This window comes from Jaculus jaculus, chromosome 12 (genome assembly GCF_020740685.1).
Source record: "Jaculus jaculus isolate mJacJac1 chromosome 12, mJacJac1.mat.Y.cur, whole genome shotgun sequence".
Taxonomy (NCBI): Eukaryota; Metazoa; Chordata; class Mammalia; order Rodentia; family Dipodidae; genus Jaculus; species Jaculus jaculus.
The window spans coordinates 67,911,858-67,939,182 of NC_059113.1; the positions used below are offsets into that span (position 1 = coordinate 67,911,858).

The window sequence follows — 27,325 nt, forward strand, 5'->3', positions numbered from 1 at the left end:
ATGATAGAGCAGAGAGAGGGGAGAAGAAGGAATGAGCAATGAACAAATGAATAAGAATGGAGAGGAAGAAATACAAAGATTATAACAAGGAAGGGAGAGATTCTGTAGGCTATTATTGACAAGGAAGTTGCCATGAAAGAATGGTTTTTGGTTTGAATTTTGGCATATGAGATTGACATGTAAGAAGATTAAGAAAGGATAAGGAGGGTAGTGGAATTTATTGAGCATCACTGTGTGCCAAATAACAGAGGAACCTTGCATTTGTAGTCTGTGCTCAGAGCAGCTTTATGAAGGTAGATTTTAGTTTTTCCCTTTTAATATGTTGGACAATTGACGCTCAAACATTAAATAACTTATGTAGATTATACAGTTGTTTTTCCTTTCATTATGTTTTATTTATTTATTTGTTTGAGAGAGAAAGAGGCTTTGTGTGTTTGAGAGAGGGAGAGGGAGAGGGAGAGAATGGGCACTCCAGGGCCTTCAGCCACTGCAAACGAACTCCAGGTGCATGCGTCCCTTTGTGCCTTTGGCTTATGTGGGTCCTGGATAATTGAACTGGGATCCTTTGTCTTTGCAGGCAAACGCCTTAACCACTAAGCTGTACTCCAGCCCAACAGCTTAAGTGAAGATTTATTATGCTTATTTCATGGGGGAGGTATATGGGTAGAGGTGAAATAGATAAAAATCTAATGCTTCATCATTTGTAGGTAGGATTGCATTACAATCAAGTTCTGTATGTTTTATTTGATAACAAACTAATGGATATTGCTAATGAAATCCAAACAATAAAATGACTACTAAATATTAGCATAGAATAGCACTTAAATATTAGCATGCAATATACCTCTATAAACACAGCATTGAAAATTACCTTGTAAATTTAGTAAATTGCAGCATTCTTCTTTATTTCATATCTGTCCCTTTTTCTGTCATGTAGAATTTCTTACTATTTTCTGTTCTATATCAACCCTGTTCTTCAAGAAAAAAAGAAAAAGGAGAAACAAAGCAAAATAGCAATAAGGAATAAAAGAAATTTTCTATAAATAAGTTTCATGGAGAAATTATGGTGCTTCCCATAACAATGCTATTATCAGTCTAAGAAATGTCACATTTTATTATGCCAGTGACTGCTTTGCTTTTATAAATCATAATAATTTCAACAGTTAAGATCTTATTGGGATGTTAACTAAAAGTTAAATGTATATTATTTTCAACTAATTTAGAAAGTAGTTAATACATTTAAAAGTAAAGAAAAAATTATTAAACTTCTTTCTTTTGCTTTTTATATATCCATGAGATAGATTAAAAAATTATTTGTGTGTTTGTTAGTTAAAAACCAACAATTTTTCTCACTTAAAAAAAAACAAAGCAAACTGTCACTGGAAGGCCATCGATGAGGTAGTAGCTAAGGCAGCCATGCAGGATAAAATGAATGAGATGGGGGCAGTTTGGAAGATGGGTAGGACCTTGACCTGTCTACTTGTTCCTGGAGCTGAGATGTTTGCTTTTCCTTACTGGCACATTGCACCAAGCCTTAGCTGGTTAAGGAAGTATGTTATGTCAATGAATTTAAAATCTGGTGACTGGGAGAGATGGAAGATGGTGAATTATTCTCATTGCTGCACTGCTAGAATCTCTGGAAAATAAATCAGAGATACTTGGAGAGCAGCCATTCTATAAGGTGGGTGACAGTAGAAAAATCATAGTTTTAGTAGTAATGAAAGAGGAAACTTTGGGCAACAAGTTTCCTTTGTGCTATGCAGAGAAAGGCCAAGCCACCAGGCACATACTAGGAACTATGTATGTACTCTGCATCTCCACCTAGTTCTCTAGTTCTCTTTCTTTTACTTTTATACTTACATTGTATCTAGTTTGTTTAGTGAACCAGCTTTGTTCTGCCTGATTCACTTTCTCCTTTTATTTTGGACTTTCTCAAAAAATGGCCTGAAGATGGAGGTCTTTTTTCCTCATCTCCCAAGTGAAGGGTTATTGTAGGTTTTCTGATTGCTTTTCATATGGAGTTGCTTTATCTTCTCCCTTTGTCTTTATTGTTTCACCCTTTGTTTTGGTTTGAATGTGAAATATCTTTCATAGGCTTATGTATTTGGACACTTGGTCTCCAGCTGGTGGTGCTGTTTGAGAAGATTGTGGAACCTTTAGGAAATGGAACTTGCTGGAGAAAGTGGCTAACTGGGGATGGGCATCAGGTTTGTAGTCTGGTCCTGCTTCCTGTTCCCACTCTCCTCTGACTGTTGATATCAGCTGGTATCTATGATGGAATGTATTCCCTTGTTACTGTAAGCCAGAATAAACCCTTTCTTCCTTTAAATTGCTTCTTGGCAGGAATTTGGTTACCACAAGTAAAGTAACTAGTATATCTTTCTGTTGGCTGCTTCTGTTTTCTATATGTTGCTTATTTACTAATGGTTAATCTTACTTTATTTTAGTAACAAATATCTTGCTTGGTACAATGTACTATATTTTTTCTTCTATTCCCTCAAATTATTGATGTTGGAAGGATGATTGTTTTTAATCAGCTGTTCCTATATTTTCATAGTAGTGTATCCATTAGTTGTGGTTGCTTCTATAATTCACAGTAGTCTACTCTTGAAGACTACTAGTCCAGTCCAGTAGGGAGAAATAACATCTCAATCCTACTGCAATGCAGTCCCACTTGAACACTGCAGAGACTTCCACTGAAGGAATCTGGGTAATTAAAAAAGAAAATTCTAATCTAAGATTTAATCCCAGGTGTGTTACTCCCAAATGAAACACAAGAAACATGAAAAGTTAAAGCAATATAACTCATTTGAAAATTGATTCCAGGGCTGGAGAGATGGCTTAGAGGCTAAGTTGCTTGGCTGCAAAGCCAATGGACTCAGGTTTGATTCATAGGACCCACATAAGCCAGATGAACAAGGTGGACATGTGTCTAGAGTTTGTTTGCAGTGGCTGAAGGCCCTGGTGAACCCATTCTATATTTCTTTCTTTTTTTTTTTTAATTTTTAAATTTTTATTAACATTTTCCATGATTATAAAAAAAAATCCCATGGTAATTCCCTCCCTTCCCACCTCCACACTTTCCCCTTTGGACTTCCATTCTCCATCATATTACCTCCTCATTACAATCATTGTACTTACATATATACAATATCAACCTATTAAGTACCCTCCTCCCTTCCTTTCTCTTCCCTTTATGTCTCCTTTTTAACTTACTGGCCTCTGCTACCAAGTATTTTCCTTCTCACACAGAAGCCCAATCATCTGTAGCTAGGATCCACATATGACAGAGAACATGTGGCGCTTGGCTTTCTGGGCCTGGGTTACCTCACTTAGTATAATCCTTTCTAGGTCCATCCATCTTTCTGCAAATTTCATAACTTCATTTTTCTTTACCGCTGAGTAGAACTCCATTGTATAAATGTGCCACATCTTCATTATCCACTCATCATTTAGTTGAGGGACATCTAGGCTGGTTCCATTTCCCAGCTATTATAAATTGAGCAGCAATAAACATGGTAGAGCACGTACTTCTAAGGAAATGAGATGAGTCCTTTGGATATATGTCTAGGAGTGCTATAGCTGGGTTATATGGTAGATCAATCTTCAGCTGTTTTAGGAACCTCCACACTGATTTCCACAATGGCTGGACCAGATTGCATTCCCACCAGCAGTGTAGAAGGGTTCCTGTTTATCCACATCCCCGCCAACATTTATGATCATTTGGTTTCATGATGGTGGCCAATCTAACAGGATTGAGATGGAATCTCAATGTAGTTTTAATCTGCATTTCCCTGATGACTAGTGACGTAGAACATTTTCTTAGATGCTTATATGCCATTCGTATTTCTTCCTTTGAGAATGCTTTAATTAGCTCCATAGCCCAGTTTTTGATTGGCTTGTTTGAGTCCTTATTATTTAACTTTTTGAGTTCTTTGTATATCCTAGATATTAATCCTCTATCAGATATATAGCTGGCGAAGATTTTTTGCCATTCTGTAGGTTGCCTCTTGGCTTTTTTCACTGTGTCCTTTGCAGTGCAAAATCTTTGTAATTTCATGAGGTCCCAGAGATTAATCTGTGGTTTTATTGCCTGAGCAATTGGGGTTGTATTCAGAAAGTCTTTGCCAAGACCAATATGTTGGAAGGTTTCCTCTACTTTTTCCTCTAGCAGTTTCAGAGTTTCAGGTCTGATGTTAAGGTCTTTAATCCATTTGGACTTAATTCCTGTGCATGGCGAGAGAGAAGAATCTATTTTCATCCTTCTGCAGATATATATCCACTTTTCCCTACACCATTTGCTGAAGAGGCTGTCTTTTCTCCAATGAGTATTTTTGGCATTTTTATCGAATATCAGGTGGCTATAGCTACTTGGGCTTACCTCTGGGTCCTCTATTCTGTTCCACTAATCTACATGTCTGTTTTTGTGCTAGTACCATGCTGTTTTTGTTACTATGACTCTGTAGTATAGGTTAAAATCAGGTATGGTGATACCACCAGCCTTATTTTTGTTGATCAGTATTATTTTAGATATTCGAGTTTTTTTGTGATTCCAAATGAATTTTTGGATTGTTTCTTCTATTTCCATGAAGAAAGGCTTTGGAATTTTGATAGGGATTGCATTAAATGTGTAGATTGCTTTAGGTAAGATTGCCATTTTCACAATATTGATTCTTCCATCCAGGAACAAGGGATTTTTCTCCACTTTCTAGTGTCTTCTGCAATTTCTCGCATGAGTGTTTCTCATTGTAGAGATTCTTTACGTCCTTTTTTTTTTAAAGCTTAGTATTTTATTATTATTTTTATAATTTTTATTTATTTATTTGAGAGTGACAGACACAGAGAGAAAGATAGAGGGAAAGAGAGAGAATGGGCGCGCCAGGGCGTCCAGCCTCTGCAAACAAACTCCAGACGCGTGTGCCCCCTTGTGCATCTGGCTAACATGGGACCTGGGGAACCGAGCTTTGAACCAGGGTCCTTAGGCTTCACAGGAAAGCGCTTAACCGCTAAGCCATCTCTCCAGCCCCTTTACGTCCTTTTTAGGTTTATTCCAAGGTACTTTATTTTTGTTGATGCAATTGTGAATGGGAGTGATTCTCTGATTTCATCCTCTGTGTGTTTGTTGTTAGCATATATGAAGGCTACTGACTTCTGTGTATTTTTTTTGTATCCTGCTACATGGCTGTAGGTTTTGATCAGCTCTAACAGTTTGCTAGTAGAGTCTTTAGGGTCCTTTATGTATAGAATCATGTCATCTGCAAATAATAACTTGCTCTCTCTTCCTTTGAAATTTGTATCCCTTTTATGTGTGTCTCTTGCCTTATTGCTATGGCTAAGACTTCCAAAACTATATTAAATAAAAGTGGGGACAGTGGACACCCTTGTCTTGTTCCTGATTTTAGTGGGAAAGCTTCCAGTTTTTCCCCATTTAGTAATATGTTGTCTGTAGGCTTGTCATAAACAGCCTTTATTATATTGAGATATGTTCCTTCTATCCCCAGTCTCTGTAGGACTTTTATCATGAAGGGATGCTGGGTTTTGTCAAATGCTTTCTCTGCGTCTAATGAGATGATCATGTGATTTTTGTCCGTCAACCCATTTATATAATGTATTACATTTATAGATTTGCGTATATTGAACCATCCCTGCATCTCTGGGATAAAGCCTACTTGGTCAGGCTAAATGATGTTTTTGATATACTCTTGTATTCTGTTTGCCAATATTTTGTTGAGAATTTTTGCATCTATGTTCATGAGGGAGATTGGTCTATAATTTTCCTTTTTTGTTCTAACTTTGCCTGGTATGGGTATCAGGGCGATTCTGGCCTCATAGAAGGAGTTTGGTAGAATTCCTTCTTTTTCTATTTCCTGGAAAAGCTTAAGAAGCAATGGTGTCAGCTCTTTTTTAAAGGTCTGGTAAAATTCAGCAGTGAATCCATCTGGGCCTGGGCTTTTTTTAGTTGGGAGATTATTGATAACTGTTCGGATATCCATGTTTGTTATAGGATATTTAAGTGATTAATCTCATTTTGATTTAATGTAGGTAGGTCATGTAAATCAAGGAAATCATCCATTTCTTTCAGATTTTCATACTTTGTGGAGTATATGCTTTTATAGTATGTCCCTATGATTTTTTTGAATTTCTCTGGCATCTGTTGTCATGTTACCTTTTTCATCTCTAATTTTATTAATTTGTATCTCTTCTCTCTTTCTTTTGGTCAGGTTTGCTAAGGGTTTATCAATGTTGTTTATCCTTCCAAAGAACCAACTCTTTGTTTTATTAATTCTTTGAATTTGTTTGTTTGTTTCTTTTTCATTAATTTCTGCCCTAATGGTTTTTATTTCTTCCCGGTCTACTGATTTTTGGTATGCCTTGTTCTTCTTTTTCCAGGGCTTTAAGATGAAGCATTAGGTCGTTTACTTGCGACCTTTCTTAATTTCTTAATATAGGCACATAAGGCTATAAATTTACCTCTTAGAACTGCCTTCATTGTGTCCTAGAGATTTTAATATGTTGTATTCTCATTATCATTTGACTCTATAAATTTTTTGATTTCCTTCTTGATTTCTTCATTGACCCATTCATCATTTAGTAGTGTATTATTTAGTTTCCATGATTTTGTGTATGCTCTATAGCCTTTCTTGCTACTGATTTGTAGTTTGATTCCATTGTAGTCAGATAGAATGCAAGGAATTATTTCAGTTTTCCTGAATTTGTTAAGATTTGCTTTGTGTCCTAATATATGGTCTATTTTAGAGAATGTTCCATGTGCTGCTGAAAAGAATGTATATTCTGTAGCCTTTGGATGAAATGTCCTGTATATATCTGTTAGGTCCATTCCTTCTATAACCTCATTTAGTCCAGATGCCTCTCTGTTTATTTTTTCCCGGGATGACCTGTCAATTGATGAGAGTGGGGTGTTAAAGTCACCCACCACCACTGTGTTTGGTGTTATCTGTGACCTTAGTGTTTGATGAATTTGGGAGCCCCCATGTTAGTGCATATATGTTTAAGATTGTAATGTCCTCCTGTTTGAGTGTGCCCTTAATCAATATAAAGTGACCTTCCCTATCTTTCTTGACTAACGTTGGACTAAAGTCTACCTTGTCTGATGTTAGGATAGCAACCCCTGCTAGTTTTCTAGGCCCATTTGCTTGAAACACCGTCTTCCAACCTTTCATGCTAAGATAATGTCTATCCTTTGTAGAAAGGTAATTTTCTTGGAGACAACAAATTGTAGGATCCTGCGTTGTTTTTTTTTAATTTTTTTTTTTATTTATTTGAGAGCAACAGACACAGAGAGAAAGACAGATAGAGGGGGAGAGAGAGAATGGGCGCGCCAGGGCTTCCAGCCACTGCAAACGAACTCCAGACACGTGCGCCCCCTTGTGCATCTGGCTAACGTGGGACCTGGGGAACCGAGCCTCGAACCGGGGTCCTTAGGCTTCACAGGCAAGCGCTTAACCGCTAAGCCATCTCTCCAGCCCAGGATCCTGCTTTTTAACCCAGTCTGCAAACCTATGTCTTTTTTTGGGGGCATTGAGGCCGTTGATATTAAGAGATATTATTGAAAGGTGTGTATTTATGTTTGCCATTTTTTTTTTTTTTGTGGTTGTTGTTCAGGTTCTACCTGTGCTCTCTTCTGTTAACTAGTATTTGAGTATTGCTTGTTTTTTCTAGGTTCCTTATATGTGCTTTTCCTTTTCTTTAGCATGGAGGATTCTATCAAGTATTTTCTATAGAGCTGGGTTTGTCTTCAAATAGTCCTTTAACCTGCTTTTGTCATGCATTGTCCTTATTTCTCTGTCTATTTGAATAGATAACTTTGCAGGATAACTTAACCTTGGTTGACAGTTGTTATCTTTCAGACCTTGGAATATATCACTCCCAGCCCTTCTGGCTTAAAAGTTTGTGTTGAATAATCCGCTGTAATCCTGATGGGCTTGCTTTTGTAGGTAATTTGATTTTTCTCTCTAACTGCTTTCAATATTTTTTCTTTGGTGTGTGTGTTTGGAAGTCTGATTATAATATGGGGAAGAGAGGTTCTTTCCAGGTTTTGTCTGGCTGGGGTTCTAAAGGCTTCCTGTATCTGCATTGGCACCTCTTTCCCAATTTGGGGGAAATTTTCTTCTATGATTTTGTTGAAGACACCTACTATGCCTTTGGAGTGGAATTCTTCTCCTTCTAATATACCCTGAATTCTTATATTTGATCTTTTCATACTGTCCCGAATATCTTGAAATTCCCACTCATACTTTTCTATAAGTTTGTCTTTCTCTTTGTTGGACTGTATTAGATCTGCCACCTGGTCTTCTAGCTTAGATATTCTGTCCTCTCCCTCATCAATCCTTCTGGTAAGATTTTCTACAGTTTTTTTATTTCATTAACTGTGTTCTTCATTGCTAGTAATTCTGACTGGTTTTTCTTTATTATTTCTATTTCCTTATTTATGTCTTGTTTTGCTTTCTTTATTTCATTAAATTGGTGTCCTGCGTCTTCTTTTTTGATTCCTTTGATTTCCTGTTTGATTCTTTTGATTTGTTCTTTGACCTCTTTGAACATATTTACAGTCATTCTTTTGAACTCTTTCTCAGGCATTTCCTCTAACTCGTTCTCACTGGAGTTCATTTCTGATGCATTGGTACTTTTTTTTTCTTGCTTTTTAGTGTTTCTTGTGTTATAATGTATACATTTTTGCATCTTGGATTAAGTTAAAGCTTGGATTTTCTAGCTAGCTGGGTATTCTTAGCTGTATCAATTGATTTGATGTTATATATTTTCAGGGTAGGAGCTTAACGTGTTAGGTGTGGCTCTTAATACTCTCAGAGTATCTACCAAGGTGTTCCCTAGGGGTTGAGTTTTCCTGCTGTGGGAGTATTCAAGCAGGCTGAGTGGAATAAAGTACAGGTAGATTCTAAAATTTAACTAAACACTGTACACATTCAATCAAAACCAGCCCCAAGTATGTATGTAGTTATTATAACGACCAGATCCTCTGTCAACAAAGAGGTTAAGATTTCTGGTCTGTTGAGGGATCCAAGTTAGCTTGTGACCAAGTGAGACCCTTCCCTGGTGCAATCCCAGTTACCTTGGATAATTTTGGTCTCAATGAAGTTGCTGCCTGGGTTGTCGGGCTGCTGTTTTGATTTCTGGAGCTGGGCACTGTCTTTTCCTGCGGGGGAAACCGAGCCTGGCAAGTGTGGCCCTGCAGATCAGCACTCCTGCTGCTACTAAAGCTGCCGCTGCTGGGTCTGTGGCCGCTGCTGCTGGGCCCACCGTTGCTGCTGCCTCTGCTGTTGCTGCTGCTGTAGCTGCCACTGCTGGAGCCACCACTGCTGCTGAAGCTGCTGCTGCTATGTCCACTGCCGCTGCTGCCACTGAAGCTGTTGCTGTGGGATCTGCCGCTGCTGCCGCTCCTGGGTCTGCTGCTGCTGGGTCTGCCGCTGTTGCTTCTACTAGATCTGCTATTACTTATCCTATTACTTATCCTCTTCCCTTCCTTTCTCTTACCTTTATGTCTCCTTTTTAACTTACTGGTCTCTGCTGGGGCCGCTGTTACTGGTGCCAGAGCTACTGATGTTGCTGCTGAACTCTGCTCCTGCTTGGGTCCCCTGTTGGCTCAAGTTGGTGTGGCTGGGTCCCTGGACCGCTGCTCTGTTCGCTGGAGCTGGGCTTAGGTGGTGGGGGGGGGGGGAGGGAGCCACATCTGCTCTGGTTCTCTCGCTGTTCCATGTGTTCTTCTACCTCGTGGTCTGTTCCTCCGTTGCTCACTGCCGCTCTCCCTTCACGTTTCCTGAGTTGTGGAAAGCGCCGGTGTGAGGGGAAGCTCCTGCGCCTGGCTTTTCCTGCGGCTGGAGCCGAGCCTGGTGGCTTTCTGGTGCGCTGCCACTGCGGCGGTTGGCGGAGCTGCCGGGCTGCTTTTGCCGGCCTGTGCGGGCTCTGGATGCTCTGGATCTCTTCTACTTCTCCGTTGCCGCTTCAATTTCCTATACACCTCACTTTTTAGTAAAAGTGTGTATTTTGCTGAGTTATTTTGGTCTTTTTTCCCCTTAGGCTGCTTTGGTGTGATACCTACACCACTATCTTAACCGGAAGTCTCTATATTCTTTCTTTTTTTTTTTTTTTTTTTGCAGCTTTCATTTTTTATTTATTTATTTTTAATTTTTAAATTTTTATTAACATTTTCCATGATTATAAAAAAATATCCCATGGTAATTCCCTCCCTCCCCACCTCCACACTTTCCCCTTTGGACTTCCATTCTCCATCATATTACCTCCTCATTACAATCATTGTACTTACATATATACAATATCAACCTATTACTTATCCTCTTCCCTTCCTTTCTCTTACCTTTATGTCTCCTTTTTAACTTACTGGTCTCTGCTACCAAGTATTTTCCTTCCCACCAGAAGCCCAATCATCTGTAGCTAGGATCCACATATGACAGAGAACATGTGGCTCTTGGCTTTCTGGGCCTGGGTTACCTCACTTAGTATAATCCTTTCTAGGTCCATCCATCTTTCTGCAAATTTCATAACTTCATTTTTCTTTACCGCTGAGTAGAACTCCATTGTATAAATGTGCCACATCTTCATTATCCACTCATCATTTAGTTGAGGGACATCTAGGCTGGTTCCATTTCCCAGCTATTATAAATTGAGCAGCAATAAACATGGTAGAGCACGTACTTCTAAGGAAATGAGATGAGTCCTTTGGATATATGTCTAGGAGTGCTATAGCTGGGTTATATGGTAGATCAATCTCTAGCTGTTTTAGGAACCTCCACACTGATTTCCACAATGGCTGGACCAGATTGCATTCCCACCAGCAGTGTAGAAGGGTTCCTGTTTATCCACATCCCCGGCAACATTTTTGCTCATTTGTTTTCATGATGGTGGCCAAACTGTGTATATTTCTTTATCTGACTCTTACTCTCACCTCTTTTTATCAAATAAATAAAATATTTTAATAATTACAAAAAAGAAAATTACTTATTCTAAAGCAGTAAATTCCAGTAAAGTCAATTAGATGACATCCCAGTGAATTTAAAAGAATGATTAGAAGAAGGTTCAGAGGACTCAAGGAGTACCTGAGTAAACTCCTGAGTTAACTCTGAGAGAATACAAAATAGCCAAATGAAATAAGGAAGTCAATACAGGATATGAAAGAGTAATGAAATAGAGATAGAAATATTTAAAAAAATCAAATTTAAAGTTTGGAAATGGAAAGATCAGTAAGTCTCATAAAAAAAAAAAATTGGAAAGCCTCACAAATATATTGAATGATCATGTATAAAGATCCAGTCATCAGGGTTTGAAGACAAGGTAGATGAGTTTGAATATTCAGACAACAATAAAGTAATAAGGAAGTACAAACAACATTCATGAGATACTATTCTAGGGCTATATTTATAAATTGTGGATATAGAAGAGGGTGAATAAGTTCAAGCCACGGGCATTAAAAAAAAAAGCCATATCATTGTAGAAAAGTTCCTAAGTTTAGGTAAAGAAATGGCCATTTAGTAAGGGGACATTTAGAACATAGAATGACTACTTCAAAAAAGAACTTCCCAACAATATATTATAATTAAAGCATTCCATATAAAGAACAAAGAAAGAATACTGATGGCTGTAGGAGTGAAGTAACAATATACGGGTAAAACCATCTTAATAATAGAATTCTCAATAAAAAAACTAAATGCCAGGAAAACATGGACAATATGTTTCAAGCTCTGAAAGACAATAGCTGCCATTCCAGGTTACTATATCCAGAAAAGCCATTCTTTGTAGTTGAGTGAGAAAGGAAATCTTTCTGGAATACAACACAGACTAAAAAAAAAGTTCATGGCTGCTAAGCCAATGCTACACAAGATAATTGAAGGAATCCTATCCACTAAAAAGAAAGATAAATTCAAGCCTGAGGCTATAGGAAAGGATAAACAGCCCTAGAACAATAAATGAGCAGTGAGGGTCAGGAAAGTGCCAGACAATAGAAAAACAACAAAAGAATACTGTCAGTATAACTCAGTAATAACAAAGCTAATGGTTTCAGTTCTTTATTCAAAACACAGATTAGCAGACTGGAATATAAAACCAGACTCATCTATTTGTTGCACACCAAAACACATTTTACTATCAAAGATAAACACTGCTTTAGGGTGAAAATAAGAAAAATTTATTCCAAGTTAATGTAGCTAGAAGGTAAGCAAGTATAGCAGTACTACTATGTGACAAAGTAGACTTCAAACCAAACTTAGAAGAAATAAGGAAGGGTTCCTTCATATCAACTAAAGGAGTAGTCCATCAGTGTTTACCATTCTAAATGTTTATGCACCAAAACATCTTTTCACCCAGTTCTATAAGATACGCACTTTTGTATGTAAAGGCACACATTCATATCAACACAGTAGTGGTTGGCTTCATTATCCCATCTCACCAACAGACAGGTCTACCCCTGCTTCCAAATCAACAATGATATATCAGAATTAAATGATGTTATAAATCAAATGGACTTACTACATCTACCAAACATTCTAACCAAGCACTGTAGAACACACATTTTTCTCAGCAGTTCATGGAACTTTCTCTAAAATAGACCATGTAGACAAAGAAGGTTTTAACAAATGCAAATAAATAATAACAACAGTAATAACAATAATAATATTAATGGTAAGAAGAAATTTCTTGTGTCCTGTTTGACTCCAATGAAATGAAACAAGAAAACAACAGCAAGGAAATTCTGGAACATACAGAACATCCTGTCATGCAGATTGCACACATGCTTTGGAATAATGAATACCATTAAAGAAACCTGAAGGGAAGTTTAAAAATTCCAGAATCAAATGAAAAGCAAAACAAAACTAAAACCCCCACAAAATCCCCAAACATGTAGAATAGGATAAAAGTGTTTCTAAGAGGGAAGTTTATAGTTACAAATGACTACATTAAAAAAAAGCCAGAGGTCCTGGAGAGATGGCTTAGTGTTTAAGGCAAAACCAAAGGACCCTGGTTTGATTCCCCTGGACCCACTTAAGCCAGATGCACAAGGGGGCACATGCACCTGGAGTTTTTATTTGCAGTGGCTGGAGGCCCTGGTGCTCCTGTTCTCTTTCTCTCTCTCTTTCTCTTCCCCCTCTTTATCTCTTTCTTTCAAATATATATATATGTTTTTTTTTAAAAGCCAGAGAATTCTCAAATAGTGATATACCTCAAGGCCTTAGAAGAACAAGAGCAAGCCAAACTTCAAATCAACAGATAGAATAGACTGGGGAGATGGCTTAGTGGATAAAGTACTTGCTACACATATACGAGGAAAAAAAGAGTTCAGATCATAAGCACCCATCTAAATGCCAGGTAAGCATAGTAATCTGTTGTAATCCCAGCTGTTGGAAGGTTTCAGGGGATTCTCTTTATCAGCTGGCTAGCTAGAATAGCTGAATTGGCTATCTCTATATTCTAGTGAGAGACCTTGCTTCAGTAAAATAGTGATGGAGGAAGACACCTGATGCTAGCTTCTGGTCTCCTCATGTACTCGCACACACCTGCATACATATGAACATGCACATATACCACATGTAAGAAAAAAAGAAATAGTAAACATCAGCGTTGAAATTAATGAAATACAAAAAGAACGATATAAAGCATCAGTGGGATAGTTGTTTCTTTGAAAAGGAACAATATTGACCATCCCTTAGTCAAACTAACCAAAAGAACGAGAAGACCCAAATTAATAAAACTAGAGATGAAAAAGGAGATATCATTGGAATTCAGAAGATATTTTTCAGTAAACTAGAAAGTCTAGAAAAAAGTGTAAATTTCTATACACATGACCTATGAAAATTGGGGCTGGAGAGGTGGTTTAGTGCTGCCTGTGAAGCCAAAGTACCCCGGTTCAAGGCTTGATTCCCCAGGACCCACATAAGCCAGGTGCAGAAGGTGGTGCATGCATCTGGAGTTTGCAGTGAGTAGTGGCCCTGGTGCACTCATTTTCTCTCTCTCTCTCTGCCTCTTTCTCTTTCTGTCTGTTGCTCTCAAATAAATAAAGAAAATTTTTTTTAAAAATTGTACTAAGAGAACATAAACATGTTAAGTAGATATATGATAAGTGATGAGTTTAAAGCAGTAATAGATACTCTTCCAGCTATAAAAAGCCTAGGTCCAGATGGAATCACTGCTCATTTTTACAAAACTTTTAAAGAACTAACATCAGTGCCCATAAAATTTTCTGTAAGATAAAAAGGGAAGGGATATTGTCAAACTCATTTTACAAATCAGTTCTATCCCGATACTAAATGCAAATAAAGACATGACAGGAAAAGAAAATTTTAGTCTAATTTCCCTGATGAATATGAAATGAAAGCTTCCTGCTAAAAAATACTTTTAAATCAAATTCAGCTATACATCAAAATATCATTCATCATGACCCAGGTGGGCTTCATTCAGGAATGCAAGGCTGGTTAAGCATGTGTGAAACAGTAAACAATAATGCATCATATTAAAAGACTCACGGACAGACACCACATCTGTCATCTCAGTAGACCCAGAAAAGGACCTTTGGCATATCTAGTATTCCTTACCCCCCCCCCAAAAAAAAAAAACCCTTGAGGAAAGCAGGGAGTAAAGAGACCTGTCTGAACATAATAAAGATTATATATACAACAGACCTGAAGCCAACATTATAGTAAATGGGAAAAATACAAGCCATTTTCTCCAAAATCAGAAATGAGACAATGGTCTTCACTTTTACTCAGTGTAATCCCTGTAGTCTTAGCTCATCATGCAATTACACAAGAAAGAAATGGGATACAAACAGGAAAGGAACAGATCAAATTGTTCCTTTTTGCAGATGATACAATCCTGTACTTAAGAAACCCTGAAGACTCCACTAGATAAACTGATAAACACTCTAAGTAGCAGGATACAAATCAACATAAAAAAAATCAGTAGCTCTTCTACATACCAACAGTGAACATGCTGTGAAAGCAATCAGGAAAACAATCTCACTTACAATAGCCTTAAAAAAAAAACATTAATTAAGGCATATGCCTGCGAAGCCTAAGGACCCAGGTTCAATTCACCAGGACCAGATACACAAGGGCCACATGTGTCAGAAGTTCATTTGCAGTGACTATTGGCCGTGGCATGCCCATTCTGTCTCTGTCTTCTCTCTCTCTCTGCTTGCAAATAAATAAATAAAATAAATTATAAAAAAAAACACTAAAATTATGTTAGGAATAGACCACCCATCTAGGGAAATTAAAAATCTCTAAGATAAAAAAATTTTAAACATTAACAAAAGAAATAAAAAATATTACTAAATATTGTGAAAATGGCTTTATTATCAAAGACAAATTACAAGTTCAGTTTAATCCATATCAAAATTTTAATGGTATTCTTCCTAAAAATAGGAAAATAACCTTAAAATTCATGTTGGAATACAAAAAACTTAGATAACCAAAGCTATTCAGAACAAACACTGATATAGATACCACCATACTTGATTTCAGGTTGTATGATAGAGCCCTACTAAACAATAACAGTATAGTACTGGCACAAAAGTAGAAATTTACATTATTGGATTAGAAAAGAGGACTGAGAATTTTACCCACATAGCCATAGCCGCCTGATTTTTGACAAAGATGACAAAAGCATATATTGGAGAAAAGATAGCCTTTTCAACAAATAGTGCTGTGAAAGTTGATTATTAACTTATTGAATAATATAACTGTCCTGTCTCTCACCCTGTGCAAATAGCAACTCAAAATGGATCAATATCTTAATGTACACCTTGAAACTGATACTTTTGGAGGAAAATGTAAGGAAGATATTTTAAGATAAAGGCATAGGAAGGAACTTTGCTGAAAAGGAAATAGGAAATAACAGCATAAAGGACAAATGGGATCCCATGAAATTAAAAAGCTGCACAGCAGAAGAAATAATCAAATGTAGAGACAGCATACAGAACAGGAGAAAATTTATGCAAGCTATTCATATGACAGAGGAACAATCTTTAAATATATAAAGAACCCCCCAAACCCAATCAATAAATGGGCTAATGAACAACCAGTTCTCAGATGAAGTACAAATGGTCAGTAAGCATATGAAAATATGCTAAACTCTTTTGCCATGAGGGAAATGCAAACTACAACTCCACTGAGATTCCATCTTATACAAGGCAGAGTGACTATCTAACAAGTATGAAGTGCAGTAAGGATTTGAGGAAAGGGGACTGGCGCAGCCATTATGGAAGTCAGTATGAAAGTTCTCCAAAAAGCTAAAAGTAATTATTGAGTGACCCAGCTATATCACTTTTGTGTACATACTTGAAAGACATTTTTTAAAAGTTAAGATACCATGGAGGTACTTGCACATCCATGTTTGCAGCACTATTCACAACAACCAAGATACAGCCTATTTGTCCATCAACAGATGCATATAGAAAATGTGCTATACATACACAATGGAGTTTTCCTCAGCCACAAAGAAGAATGAAATTATTTTGCTTGCTAGAAGTGGATGCAACTGGAGATCATGATATTAAGTGACATAAACCAGATTCCAAAGCTTTACATGTTTTCAAATTATTTATTTGTACATTCTAGGTTTTTGTAGACACATAAACCATATGTGTATATACATATTCTTATACATATATGTGCATATATATGTATGAATACACATGACATGAAACAATGGAGATTGGGTGAAGTAAGGAGACTAGTGGGAGTGGGAAGGCAGAATAATGAGAAATAAGATGGAAGGGTAGAGGAGCTTAGCTGTTAAGGCACTTGCCTGCAAAGCCAAAGGATCCAGGTTCGATTTCCTAGTACCCATGTAAAACTAAAAGTGCAAGATGGCTCATGTGTCTGGAGTTTGTTTGCAGTGGCTAGAGGCCCTGGCTCACCCATTCTCTGTCTCTCTCAAATAAATAAATAAAATACTAAAAAAAAAAACAAAAAAAAAAAAAAAAGAAAGATGGAGGGTTGTATGTGAATATGGTCAAAATACATGATGTACCAGAAACAAATTATCTTTGTGAAACCAAAAGAATTCTTTTTTTTTTTTTTTTTTTTTTTTTTAGTTTTTCGAGGTAAGGTCTCACTCTAGTCCAGGCTGACCTGGAATTCACTATGTAGTCTCAGGGTGGCCTTGAACTCATGGCGATCCTCTTACCTCTGCCTCCCAAGTGCTGTAATTAAAGGCATGTGCCACCGTGCCCGGCAACCAAAATAATTCTTAAAAAATAATTACCAGGTGGTCTCAGGCCCTTTCACATTCTCATGTCTGCATGACTAGATTTAGTTATGTGTGGTTACACCCATCTGTTTAAAAAAATTTTTTTTTGTTTATTTATTTGAGAGCAACAGACAGAGAGAGAAAGAGACAGATAAAGAATGGGTGCGCCAGTTCAAACGAACTCCAGACGTGTGCACCCCCTTGTGCATCTGGCTAACGTGGGTCCTGGGGAATTGAGCCTTGAACCAGGGTCCTCAGGCTTCACAGGCAAGCATTTAACCGCTAAGCCATCTCTCCAGCACCACCCATCTGTTTTTATATGGGTGCTTAGGAATTGAACTAAGGTGGTCTGAGGCCCTCTCAGGCTCTCATGTCTGTGCAGCAAGCATTCTTGCCCTCTGAGTCATCTCCTTAGTCCATGTATCAGCTTTTGGCCTAACATAGGCTAGTGGTGTTTTGAATATTTTAAAATGTCTTTTTTCCTCTCAGAACATAAATACATATGTTTAGTAACTAAAATGGTGCATACATAAAGCAGTGAAAAAGGAAGTAAAAGCCAACAAAACAAAACAAGCAGATACACTTGAAACATTGTTCTTTTGTTCTCATTGAAATATTTGTTGTTCTTGTTAATCACTAAAAGACTACGGAAAGTTGCATAAGATAGGATTAACCTGTTACCATATGGTAGTTATCCTGTCCTTACTGATTTTTTTTTTTCCCTCCCAACAGCTACCATTTTGTCCTGTGGCTGGATTATTTATCTCACATACTATAACTCCCGGAATGTTGGTCTTATTTTAACACTGGTTCTAAATAGACTGTACAAACATGGCTATATCCACATTGGTAAGTGTGAGTAACACAGTAATTTTTTCCTTTTACATAATTATAAAATGAGATAAATTTATATTTTGTAAATAGTAGTTTTAGAAATTTAGTAGGTAAATACCTGTGGGCACACATGTGTGGAGGTGTGTGTGCATGTATATGTGTAGGTCACATGAGGCCAGAGGTTTACATCTATTGTTTTCCTCAGGCATTCTTTTTTTTTTTTTTTAATTTTTTTATTTATTTATTTGAGAGCGACAGACACAGAGAGAAAGACAGATAGAGAGAGAGAGAGAGAGAGAATGGGCACGCCAGGGCTTCCAGCCTCTGCAAATGAACTCCAGACACATGCGCCCCCTTGTGCATCTGGCTAACGTGGGACCTGGGGAACCGAGCCTCGAACCGGGGTCCTTAGGCTTCATAGGCAAGTGCTTAACCGCTAAGCCATCTCTCCAGCCCAGGCATTCTTTTTTTTGACACAGGGTCTTTCACTGAACCTATAGAGTTCCATCAGTTCAGCTAGACGAGCTAGCTACCAAGCCCTGGGGATTCTCTTTTCTCCACCTCCCTCTACCACTCCACCTGGCTTCTGTGCAGGTGATATGGATCTGAACTCAGGTCTTTATGCTTGTGTTTCAAATCCTTAACCAAGTGAATCATGTCCTCTGCTCACTTTCACCCATTCTGATTCCTTTAAAGTATTTTAAAAATAATTTTGCTTTTTGATTTTTGCTCATGAAAAGTACTTAGGAAAAATATTTGGAACATCTGAAATATAGAAAGTTTATGTCTACTATCCAAATAATATTTTTTAAAGAACTTTAAAAAGTATTTAACGCACACACACATGGGGGGGAGGGAGGGAGGGAGGAAGGAAGAGGGAGAGAAAGAAAACATGAGTGGGTACACCAGCTCCTCCTGCCACTGAAAATAAGCTCTGGATATATCTGCCACTTAGTGTATCTGGCTTTATGTGATTACTGGAGAACTGAACCCAGGCCATCAGGCATCTATCAGGCTTTGCAAGCAAGTGCCTTTAACTGCTGAGCCATCTCTTTAGCCTCTACCTTCAAATAACGTTAATGTTCAATTCATTTTTTATATAACTCATACTAAAATTCTCTATGTGGAGATCATCTTGTATTTCATTTTGTGACCAACTTTATTCATTTAATTTCTGTCAGTGGAAAATATATTAGTATATTAGAAAGCCATATTCTTTGAGAAACCCTATACCAGGGATAGAATGGAGGTGGTTAGGAAGTGACTGGTTAGAACTCTTCCTTATAATTGAATACTATTACTACGACTTCTACCTCTTATTCTTTTTTAAAAAATATTTTTATTTATTTGACAGAGAAAGAGGGAGGGAGGGAGGGAGAGAGAGAATGAGAATGGGTGCACTAGGGGCTCCAGCCACTGCAAACAAACTCCAAACATGTGCGCACCCTTGTGCATCTGGCTAAGGTGGGTCCTGGGGAATTGAACCTGGGTCCTTTGGCTTTACAGGCAATTGCCTTAAGTTCTAAGTCATCCTTCTTTTGTTTTTGTGAGGTATAGGCCCCGTCTCTGGCCTAGGCTGACCTGAAATTAGCCTCAGGGTTGCCTCAAATTCTCGGCAGTCCTTCTACCAAGCCTCCAGAGTGCTGGGATTAAAGGTGTGCACCACCACGCCTGGCTCTGAATACTTCTTGATGAACACAAATGAATCTTTTTTTTAAAAAATTTTTTATTTATTTATTTGCAAGCAGAGAGAGAGAGAGTTGGAGAGAGAGGAGAGAGACAGAGAATGGCCATGCCAAGGCCTCTAGCCACTGCAAACGAACTCCAGACACATGTGCCCCTTGTGCATCTGGCTTACATGGGTCCTGGGGAATTGAACCTGGGTCCTTTGGCTTCACAGGCAAATGCCTTAACTGCTAAGCCATTTCTCCAGCCCAACAAATGAATCTTTTAAAACTAAATTGTCTTCTATTAATTTGGGACAGCAACTGGTTCCTAAAGCCAGAGAGATTAAGGTAAAAAAGTAGTGAATCAGGTACTGCCTTGTGTTTAATGGCTGTGTATAATTAAGGGACTTGTCCCTACAAAGCAGTTACTTATGTGGTTATTTAATAGTAGCTCAGTCTATAATGAGGATATTTCTGGCATTTTTTGTTACACTGGAGAAAGAAAGATGAGAATTTGGTAAGACTGTAAGAATATTGGGAAGGAAGTAGACAGAGATATTGAATAAATTGAATGCTAAAATTATTTTAGCTGTAAGTGGTTTACTGTTTATTTAAAAAACTACTCAAATTACTATTGTTTTTCCTTCTACAACAGGTTCCTTTTCTTTCTCTGTTCTTTCTGGAAAAGTCATGGTTCGTGAAATCTATTATATTACAGAAGACATGTCTATTAGGTAACAAAAATGAAAATGAAAAGACTCAAACGTACATGAAATATTCTAAAAATGTTCTGAGCATGATTTCTGTTGACTGTGACTTGTTTCTTGAAATAAGCTATACATCCAAAATCATTTTCAGTATATTATACTTATTGAATTGATATTTAACTTTTTTAATCAGTGAGTTAATTTAGCTAAGGTTTATTTAGATTAACAAAAAGTTTCTTAAACATTTATAGAAATGAATAATTTCATTTCATTTCTAGATGGGGAATTAAAGTTAACTGACCATGTTAGTGGTTTGAAATAAGGGTCAAGGGTCTTTGTAGTTCTTATTAAGTAGCTCCTTATTCAAGGAAAGCTTAAAGAAGTATTCAGCATGTGTTAAATGCAATTTTACTGTGAGAAGGAAATAATAATCTCAATAGAATAGGAAATGATAACATACTTATTTTCTGTGATCTTTGAATAAAAGCCTACCCTAATTTTATGCTATCATGAAACTTGTGACCTCGAAAAATTATTGAGCTAGTTGAGATGTACTGTCATTTGACAATGTTCATTCTTCCTTTAAAACTGTAGAGAGCTACTTTTATGCTAGTCTGAAAATTATTTCCAAATCCGAAGTAAAAAATAAAAATTAAGAGGTGTAAAAATTAAGAGGTAGAGAGTGCATCCTTTGAGGGTATGAAATCAGAGGTCATTGACAGATGAGAAGTGTTTTCGAAAGTTTTCCCTTAGTGTGCTAACATCTCCCTTGAAGATTTGACTTAGTTTTAAAACTTCATTCTTAAAATACTATTTAAAGTGAACATGGAAAAATTCTTTTAGCATTTCATTTTACTGCTAGAAGTAATCTAGCATTGTATTTTACCTAAATTAAAATAATCTAATAATTCAAACATTGTTTGACTATATAATTTTGTCAATTAAATAAAAAAAATTTTCCTAATTAGGTATGTAGTCTCCTTTTTTTAAACTGGAAGATTATGAAATATACATTATAACTCATAGTTTTGAAAAAGTATAAACTTACGTGTGTTAGGGTTTTTTTGAGAACTTTCTGGTTTCCCTTATTATCAGTTGCCCATTTTTTGTAGGAATAATTAACCAATGGGTTAAGTACAACCAGGTGTGGTCATTCACACAGGTCATTCTAGTACTCAGGGGTTGGAGACATGAGGCTTAGAAGTTCAGGGCCAGCCTGGACTACCAGTCTCCAAAAACAAAACAAATGGGGAGAGAGGGAGGGAGAAAAGGAAGGAAGAGGGGGAGAGAGGGAGGTGTTAAGTAAACTATTACTTAAGCGCTCATTTTTGTTATGTACCTTGTTTAGAATTCAAGATGGATTTATTATTTTTCGATGGTGGAAAATGTATAACCCAAAGCAGAAGCAACATGGTAAGCTTTCAATTTTATGTGTAGCTAATCAAATAATTAGAATGTTCACTTAGATGGTTCACATGTTATAAAACATTTATTTTTTTGAAGGGTTAGAGTTTACAAAGCTGAATCTTTTGCTTACTTGAAAATTCTTGAGCCTGATTTTAGCATATTATTCACTCATGTTATCCTCACTATGATCTCTAACCATGTTTCTAGCCTCCTGCTTTTGAGTCTGTGGGCCTAAGCATATTATAGCAAAATATGGGGGAGGGGAACTGCACAACACTGGTACAGGTACTGATGGCTAGGCTTAACCCCAAAAGCATAGGCAACAAAAGCAATTCAATATAATTACTTGAAAATAGGTCTTAGGTGCAACAAATAAAATAATTAACAGAAGAGACAAGTAATGTGTTGGGAGAAAAATATTTTTAGCCCACCTATCTATGAAAAGATGGGTGCACAAAATATATAGGAAGAAAATAAATTATGTGATAGACACTTAGGCAAGGGACATGACAAAAATTAGTTTGATGGAGGAAGGGTTTATTTGAGCTTATAGTCAAGTCCATCATGGCAGGGAAGGCATGGCTACAGGAGCCTAAAGCAGATTTAGTCAAATTCAGCTCACAGTGAGGAAGGAGAGAGGGATGAATGCTGGTGCTCAACCAGCTGCCTTCTATATACACAGTCCATAACCTCAGCCCATGGAATAGTATTATCCACAGTTAAGATGGATCTTCTTACCTCAATCAACCTATCAAGATGGGCCTTCACAGGCATGCCTAGAAGTTAACCCAATCTAAGTAATCCTCATAGGTGATTTTAGGGCCTGCCAGGTTGGCAATCAATATAAACCACTGAGGAACTTAGTAGCCATTTCTCAAAAGAGATGGCTAGTATATGTGAAAAGGTACTCAACATCTCTAGTCATCAGGGAGATGTAAGTTAAAACTGTAATGAGGCATGGTGGTTTGTGTCTATAGTCTCAGCTATTTGAGAGGATGAGCCAGAGCCAGGAGGATCACTTGACCTGGAAGCATAGCATGTATGAATAAAGAAGTTGAAGGGTATGTTTGTTTGGAGTACTAAACCTTTTATAGATCTTTTTGCAAGTTATTTGAAATAAGTAATTTGGGTGAAATATGATGTCTTACTTAATATACCTCCTGTTTAAATGACAGCTTCATCTATGAAAGTAAAACTTAACAATTTTATTCACTCCTTTTAAAAAATTAGTATTTTAAAGTTGGGTATGGTGGTGTACACCTTTAATCCCAGCACTCAGGAGGCAGAGGTAGGAGGATCACTGTGAGTTTGAGGCCACCCTGAAACTACATATTGAATTCCATGTTAGCCTGGGCTAAAAACCAAAAAAAAAAAAAAAAAAAAAAATTAATATTTTATAACCGGTCATCTAATAACAGTTTTTAGTAGGATTTGTTGGATAAAAGTAAAAATGTATCCAGATTTTAAAAAGTTGTTATTATAAAAGGAATGATTTTATTTCAGGACCAAAGAAAGCTATGGTATCTTTCTTATCTCTTTGATTGACATGAGATACACTGCTTTAAATTATTTCTTCCATAGAAGCAATGTACCCTACCTTTTACTTTGTAAGTGGATTTATTAATTAACTATAGGTTCAGTATCTCTGATCTAACAATCTAAAATCTGAAATACTCCAAGATGTAAAAACCTTTGAGTGCTGACATGGCACCAGAATTGGAACAAACTGCAACTGACCTCATGTGATAGGTCTGTCAAAATGCAAGTGTAATAAAAATACTTTGTAAAGTACTTATATAAACTTCAGGTTATATAGGTAAGGTGCCCATGAGACACATTATGGGCTGGGCTGGGCACAGTCTGGAATGCACATGATCCTAGCTTTTGGGAGGCAGAGGAAGGATGATTGAGCACTTGAATTTAGTGTGTATTATATGGCAAGACCCTGCCATTAAAAAAAAATCTGGGTTGGAGAGATGGCTTAGCAGTTCAGGTGCTTGGTTGCAAAGCCTAAGGACCCATGTTCAGATCCCCACAAAAGCCAAATGCACAAGGTGACACAAGCAGACAGGTCGCATATACACACAAGGTGGTGCGTGCATCTGGAGTTCAGTCGCAGTGACTGGAGGCCCTAGTGTGACAATTCTCTCTCTCTTTCTCTCATAAAAACAATACAAAAAAAGTCTGAAAAATCTAACATTCCAGTCCCATTTGTTGGATAAGGTATAACAACCCATGTTGCTATTTCTATGAAATGTAATTCTGTCTTTTTTTTAGAACATTATTGTTTGAAATCTACAGTATAAAATGTGTTAGCATTATGTTTTTTAAAAAAACAAGTGTTTATAAAAACCATACTTTTGAAACTTAAATGAATTTTAAACATTTTACTATGTGTTTTTTGGTTTAAAATTATGTATATATTAGGGCAAAGTTCCACTTTCTCAGTGGCACTTTTCTGTTCATAGTATAAAACACTTTAATTTTATCAATATGTAACTAGAATCCAGCAACTCCTAAATTCAAATGTAATGGTAACATCAGCTCTTTTCTTTTTTCATTATTTTATATTTACTTTAATATCTGTATATCATAGGACTCTTTATAGCATATTTGAGACACTTTGTGAAACAAAATTTGACAAAACTTTGAAGCCTTTTTATGTTTTGTAATTGGTGTCTTTAGATCCAAAGGCAGAAACCAGATTGTATATCACAGTTAATGACTTTGAATTTCATGTCTACAATCGTTCGGATCTTTATGGACGTCTTCAAGAGTTGTTTGGTTTGGAGCCAACGATAATTCCACCCAAGAAAGATGATGATAAAACCCGGGAAAATGGAAGAACCAGAACCCAATCCAAAATTGAAAGGTTCAGTGGCACACTTGAATTTTATTAGTTTACAACATTTAAACACTTATTCTTTATTAGAATATCTTCTGTCTACCCAAACAGAGTGAAATCATAGTAAAGATAACTATATAATTTTAAATATTAAAATGGTATAAAATTATTTAATGTCTAAAGTCCTGTTCTTCCTTTAGCTCTTGTTTTTCTTTATATTAATAACTACTGTTTTTAATTTGGCTTTTATCTTGTAAATACATGAATGTATACATACAACATTTACATATTGAAAATATTCATGTCATGATAAATTTTTTCTGTATGTTTCTAAAAGTAATATGCATCCTCTTACAGTATCTGATGTTAGTGTGATTTGCTTTTTTTGTGAGGGTCCAGTGGTTAGCACTCTAGACTCTGATTTTCTTTTTTTTTTTTAAGACTTTTTATTGATAGTCTCCACAAGTATAGACATTTAACAGTGATAATTCCCTCTTACCACTCTTATTTTCCCCCTCCTGAACCCACCTTCCATTAAATCCCTTCTTACCAATTAGTCTCTCCTCTATTTTGATGTCATCATTTTTTTCCTCCTTTTGTAAAGGTCTTGTGTAGGTATTTTCAGCCACTGTGAGGTTGATTTGCTTTTTTTTGTGGTGCTGAGGCTCAAACCCAGAGCTTTGCATATGCCTGGTGAGCACTCTACCACTGAGATAATCCCCAGCTCTGTAATTTTATTTCAAAGGTTTTTTTTTTATGATTTATTTTTATTTATTCATTAGAGACAGAGAGGGAGGGAGGGGGAGAGAGAGACAGAAAGAGAGAGAATGGATTTGAGGTGGAGGAGCAGGTACAGGTTAATGAGGCTATATTAAAAAAGAACTACACCTTTTCCTGGGATAACAAGGAAGCAAAAGATGACACAGAAATATTTTGAAGTAATGATGGCAAATCTAGACGAAGTATTGATGACAAAATTAGAAAATAAGCCACATGCAAATTCATTATTAAATTGGATGACTCATAGCTTTTGTAGAAAAATGAAAATTTAACAATTTTTACATAAATGGAAAACAAATGAAAGAAGAATCTATAACTAAAATAGAAAAAGGTGAAATGATTTTGATTCTTTTTATACTGTGCTTGTTTGTATGTGCCCAAGTGCATGTTTGCTGTGAAGGCCTGAGAATGACCTTGAGTGTTATTAGGAAAACTTCACAGTTGTTTAGAGACAGGGTCTCTCATTGGTCTGGAACTTGCCAATTAGGCTAAACTGGCTGGCCATTGAGCTCTGGGGATCCTTCTGTCTCTGTCTTGATTTTGAGTTTAAAACCATAGTTTCACAAAAAGAAAAAAGCCTCTTCAATAAAATTTATAACTCAGGAAACTATTTGTGGCTAGCATTCAGATTATCCAAACCACTTACAGTATCTTCATTACTCAGTTATTCATGTCAACTCCAACCACCATACCTTAACCCCAGAAAAATATTTGTTTTTACAGTTAATCATGAAAACATTTTCCCTCAGGTTACTGCTTAGTAATCCCTTCTTATGTGCCAGGCAGAGATCTGAGATACTGGGATGCAACAGCTATTCTCCTGTACAAGAGTAAAAATAGTAAATAACAAAGAAGTGATCTCATTGAACTCTAGATGCATGTGCCACCTTGTGCATCTGCCTTTATGTGGGTATGAGGGAATTGAATTTGGGTCTTTAGCCTTTAAAGGCAAGTGCCTTAACTGCTGAGCCATCTTTCCAGCCCAAGAACAAGATTCTTAGATAAGGATCAGATAGGGTTGGGATCCAAGGGTGAAGGAATTAGGCTAAAGAGAACCTTCCACAGAGAAGAAGAAAGGATAGTATTCTTACTGTGGATTATTAAGAGTGGATTATTTGAACTGTGGATAAATTAGACCAAACATTTAGAGGGTTCAGGTGTTAGAATTTGATTTTTCTCCAAGGCCTGTGATGTAGCAGTATTATTGGAGGGTGATAAAGGAGAGAGCAGGGAAACTACATGGATGTTGTCACAGTTGTCACAGTTCCGTTAAAAGAGAGCTGGCTGTGGTGGTGCAGGTCTAATCCCCAGCACTGGAAAGGCTGAGGCAGTCAGATCTTGAGAGTTCAAGGCCAACCAAGGCTTCATAGCAAGACTTTGTTGCAAAGTCCAAACTTTAAGCAGAAATGATAGACAGGCTGGGCATGGTGGTACATCCCAAACCCAGCACTGAGGAGGCAGAGGTAGGAGGATTGCCATGAGCTAGAAGTTACCCTGAAACTATATAGTGAATTCCAGGGCAGCCTGGGCTACAGTGAGCCACTACCTTAAAAAACCAAAATAAATAAATAAATAAATTAAATTAAATAAAAAGAAAGGACAGACGGTTTAGAAAAGAGAAAACCTTCAACCTTGTTGGTAGCAGATAAGGGAGAGAAGTGGATGGGTTCCAAATAATATTTTTGAGATTGAAGCCACACAATCAGTTAGATATAGAGAATGGACAAGTCCATATCATTTTTGGACACTAATCTTTATCAAGTGTGTGATCTGCAAATGCTTTTACCATTCTTTAGGTTTGCTTTTGGTTGTTCAAAAGCTTTTTGGTTTGATGGAATCCCATTTGTCTC

At 36.9% G+C, this 27,325-nt stretch overlaps 1 protein-coding gene across 8 annotated transcripts in view; it reads left to right on the forward strand.

Moving 5' to 3' along the window:
• Kiaa1109 (KIAA1109 ortholog) overlaps positions 1–27,325 on the forward strand; it is a 240,137-nt gene that overhangs the window by 12,098 nt on the left and 200,714 nt on the right. For all 8 annotated transcript variants that reach the window (XM_045130867.1, XM_045130873.1, XM_045130872.1 and 5 more), the window contains exons 4-7: positions 17,968–18,084; positions 20,392–20,470; positions 21,792–21,856; positions 24,536–24,722. In XM_045130867.1, coding sequence (XP_044986802.1) covers positions 17,968–18,084; positions 20,392–20,470; positions 21,792–21,856; positions 24,536–24,722 — 448 coding nt within the window. The remainder of the gene's footprint in view (positions 1–17,967; positions 18,085–20,391; positions 20,471–21,791; positions 21,857–24,535; positions 24,723–27,325) is intronic.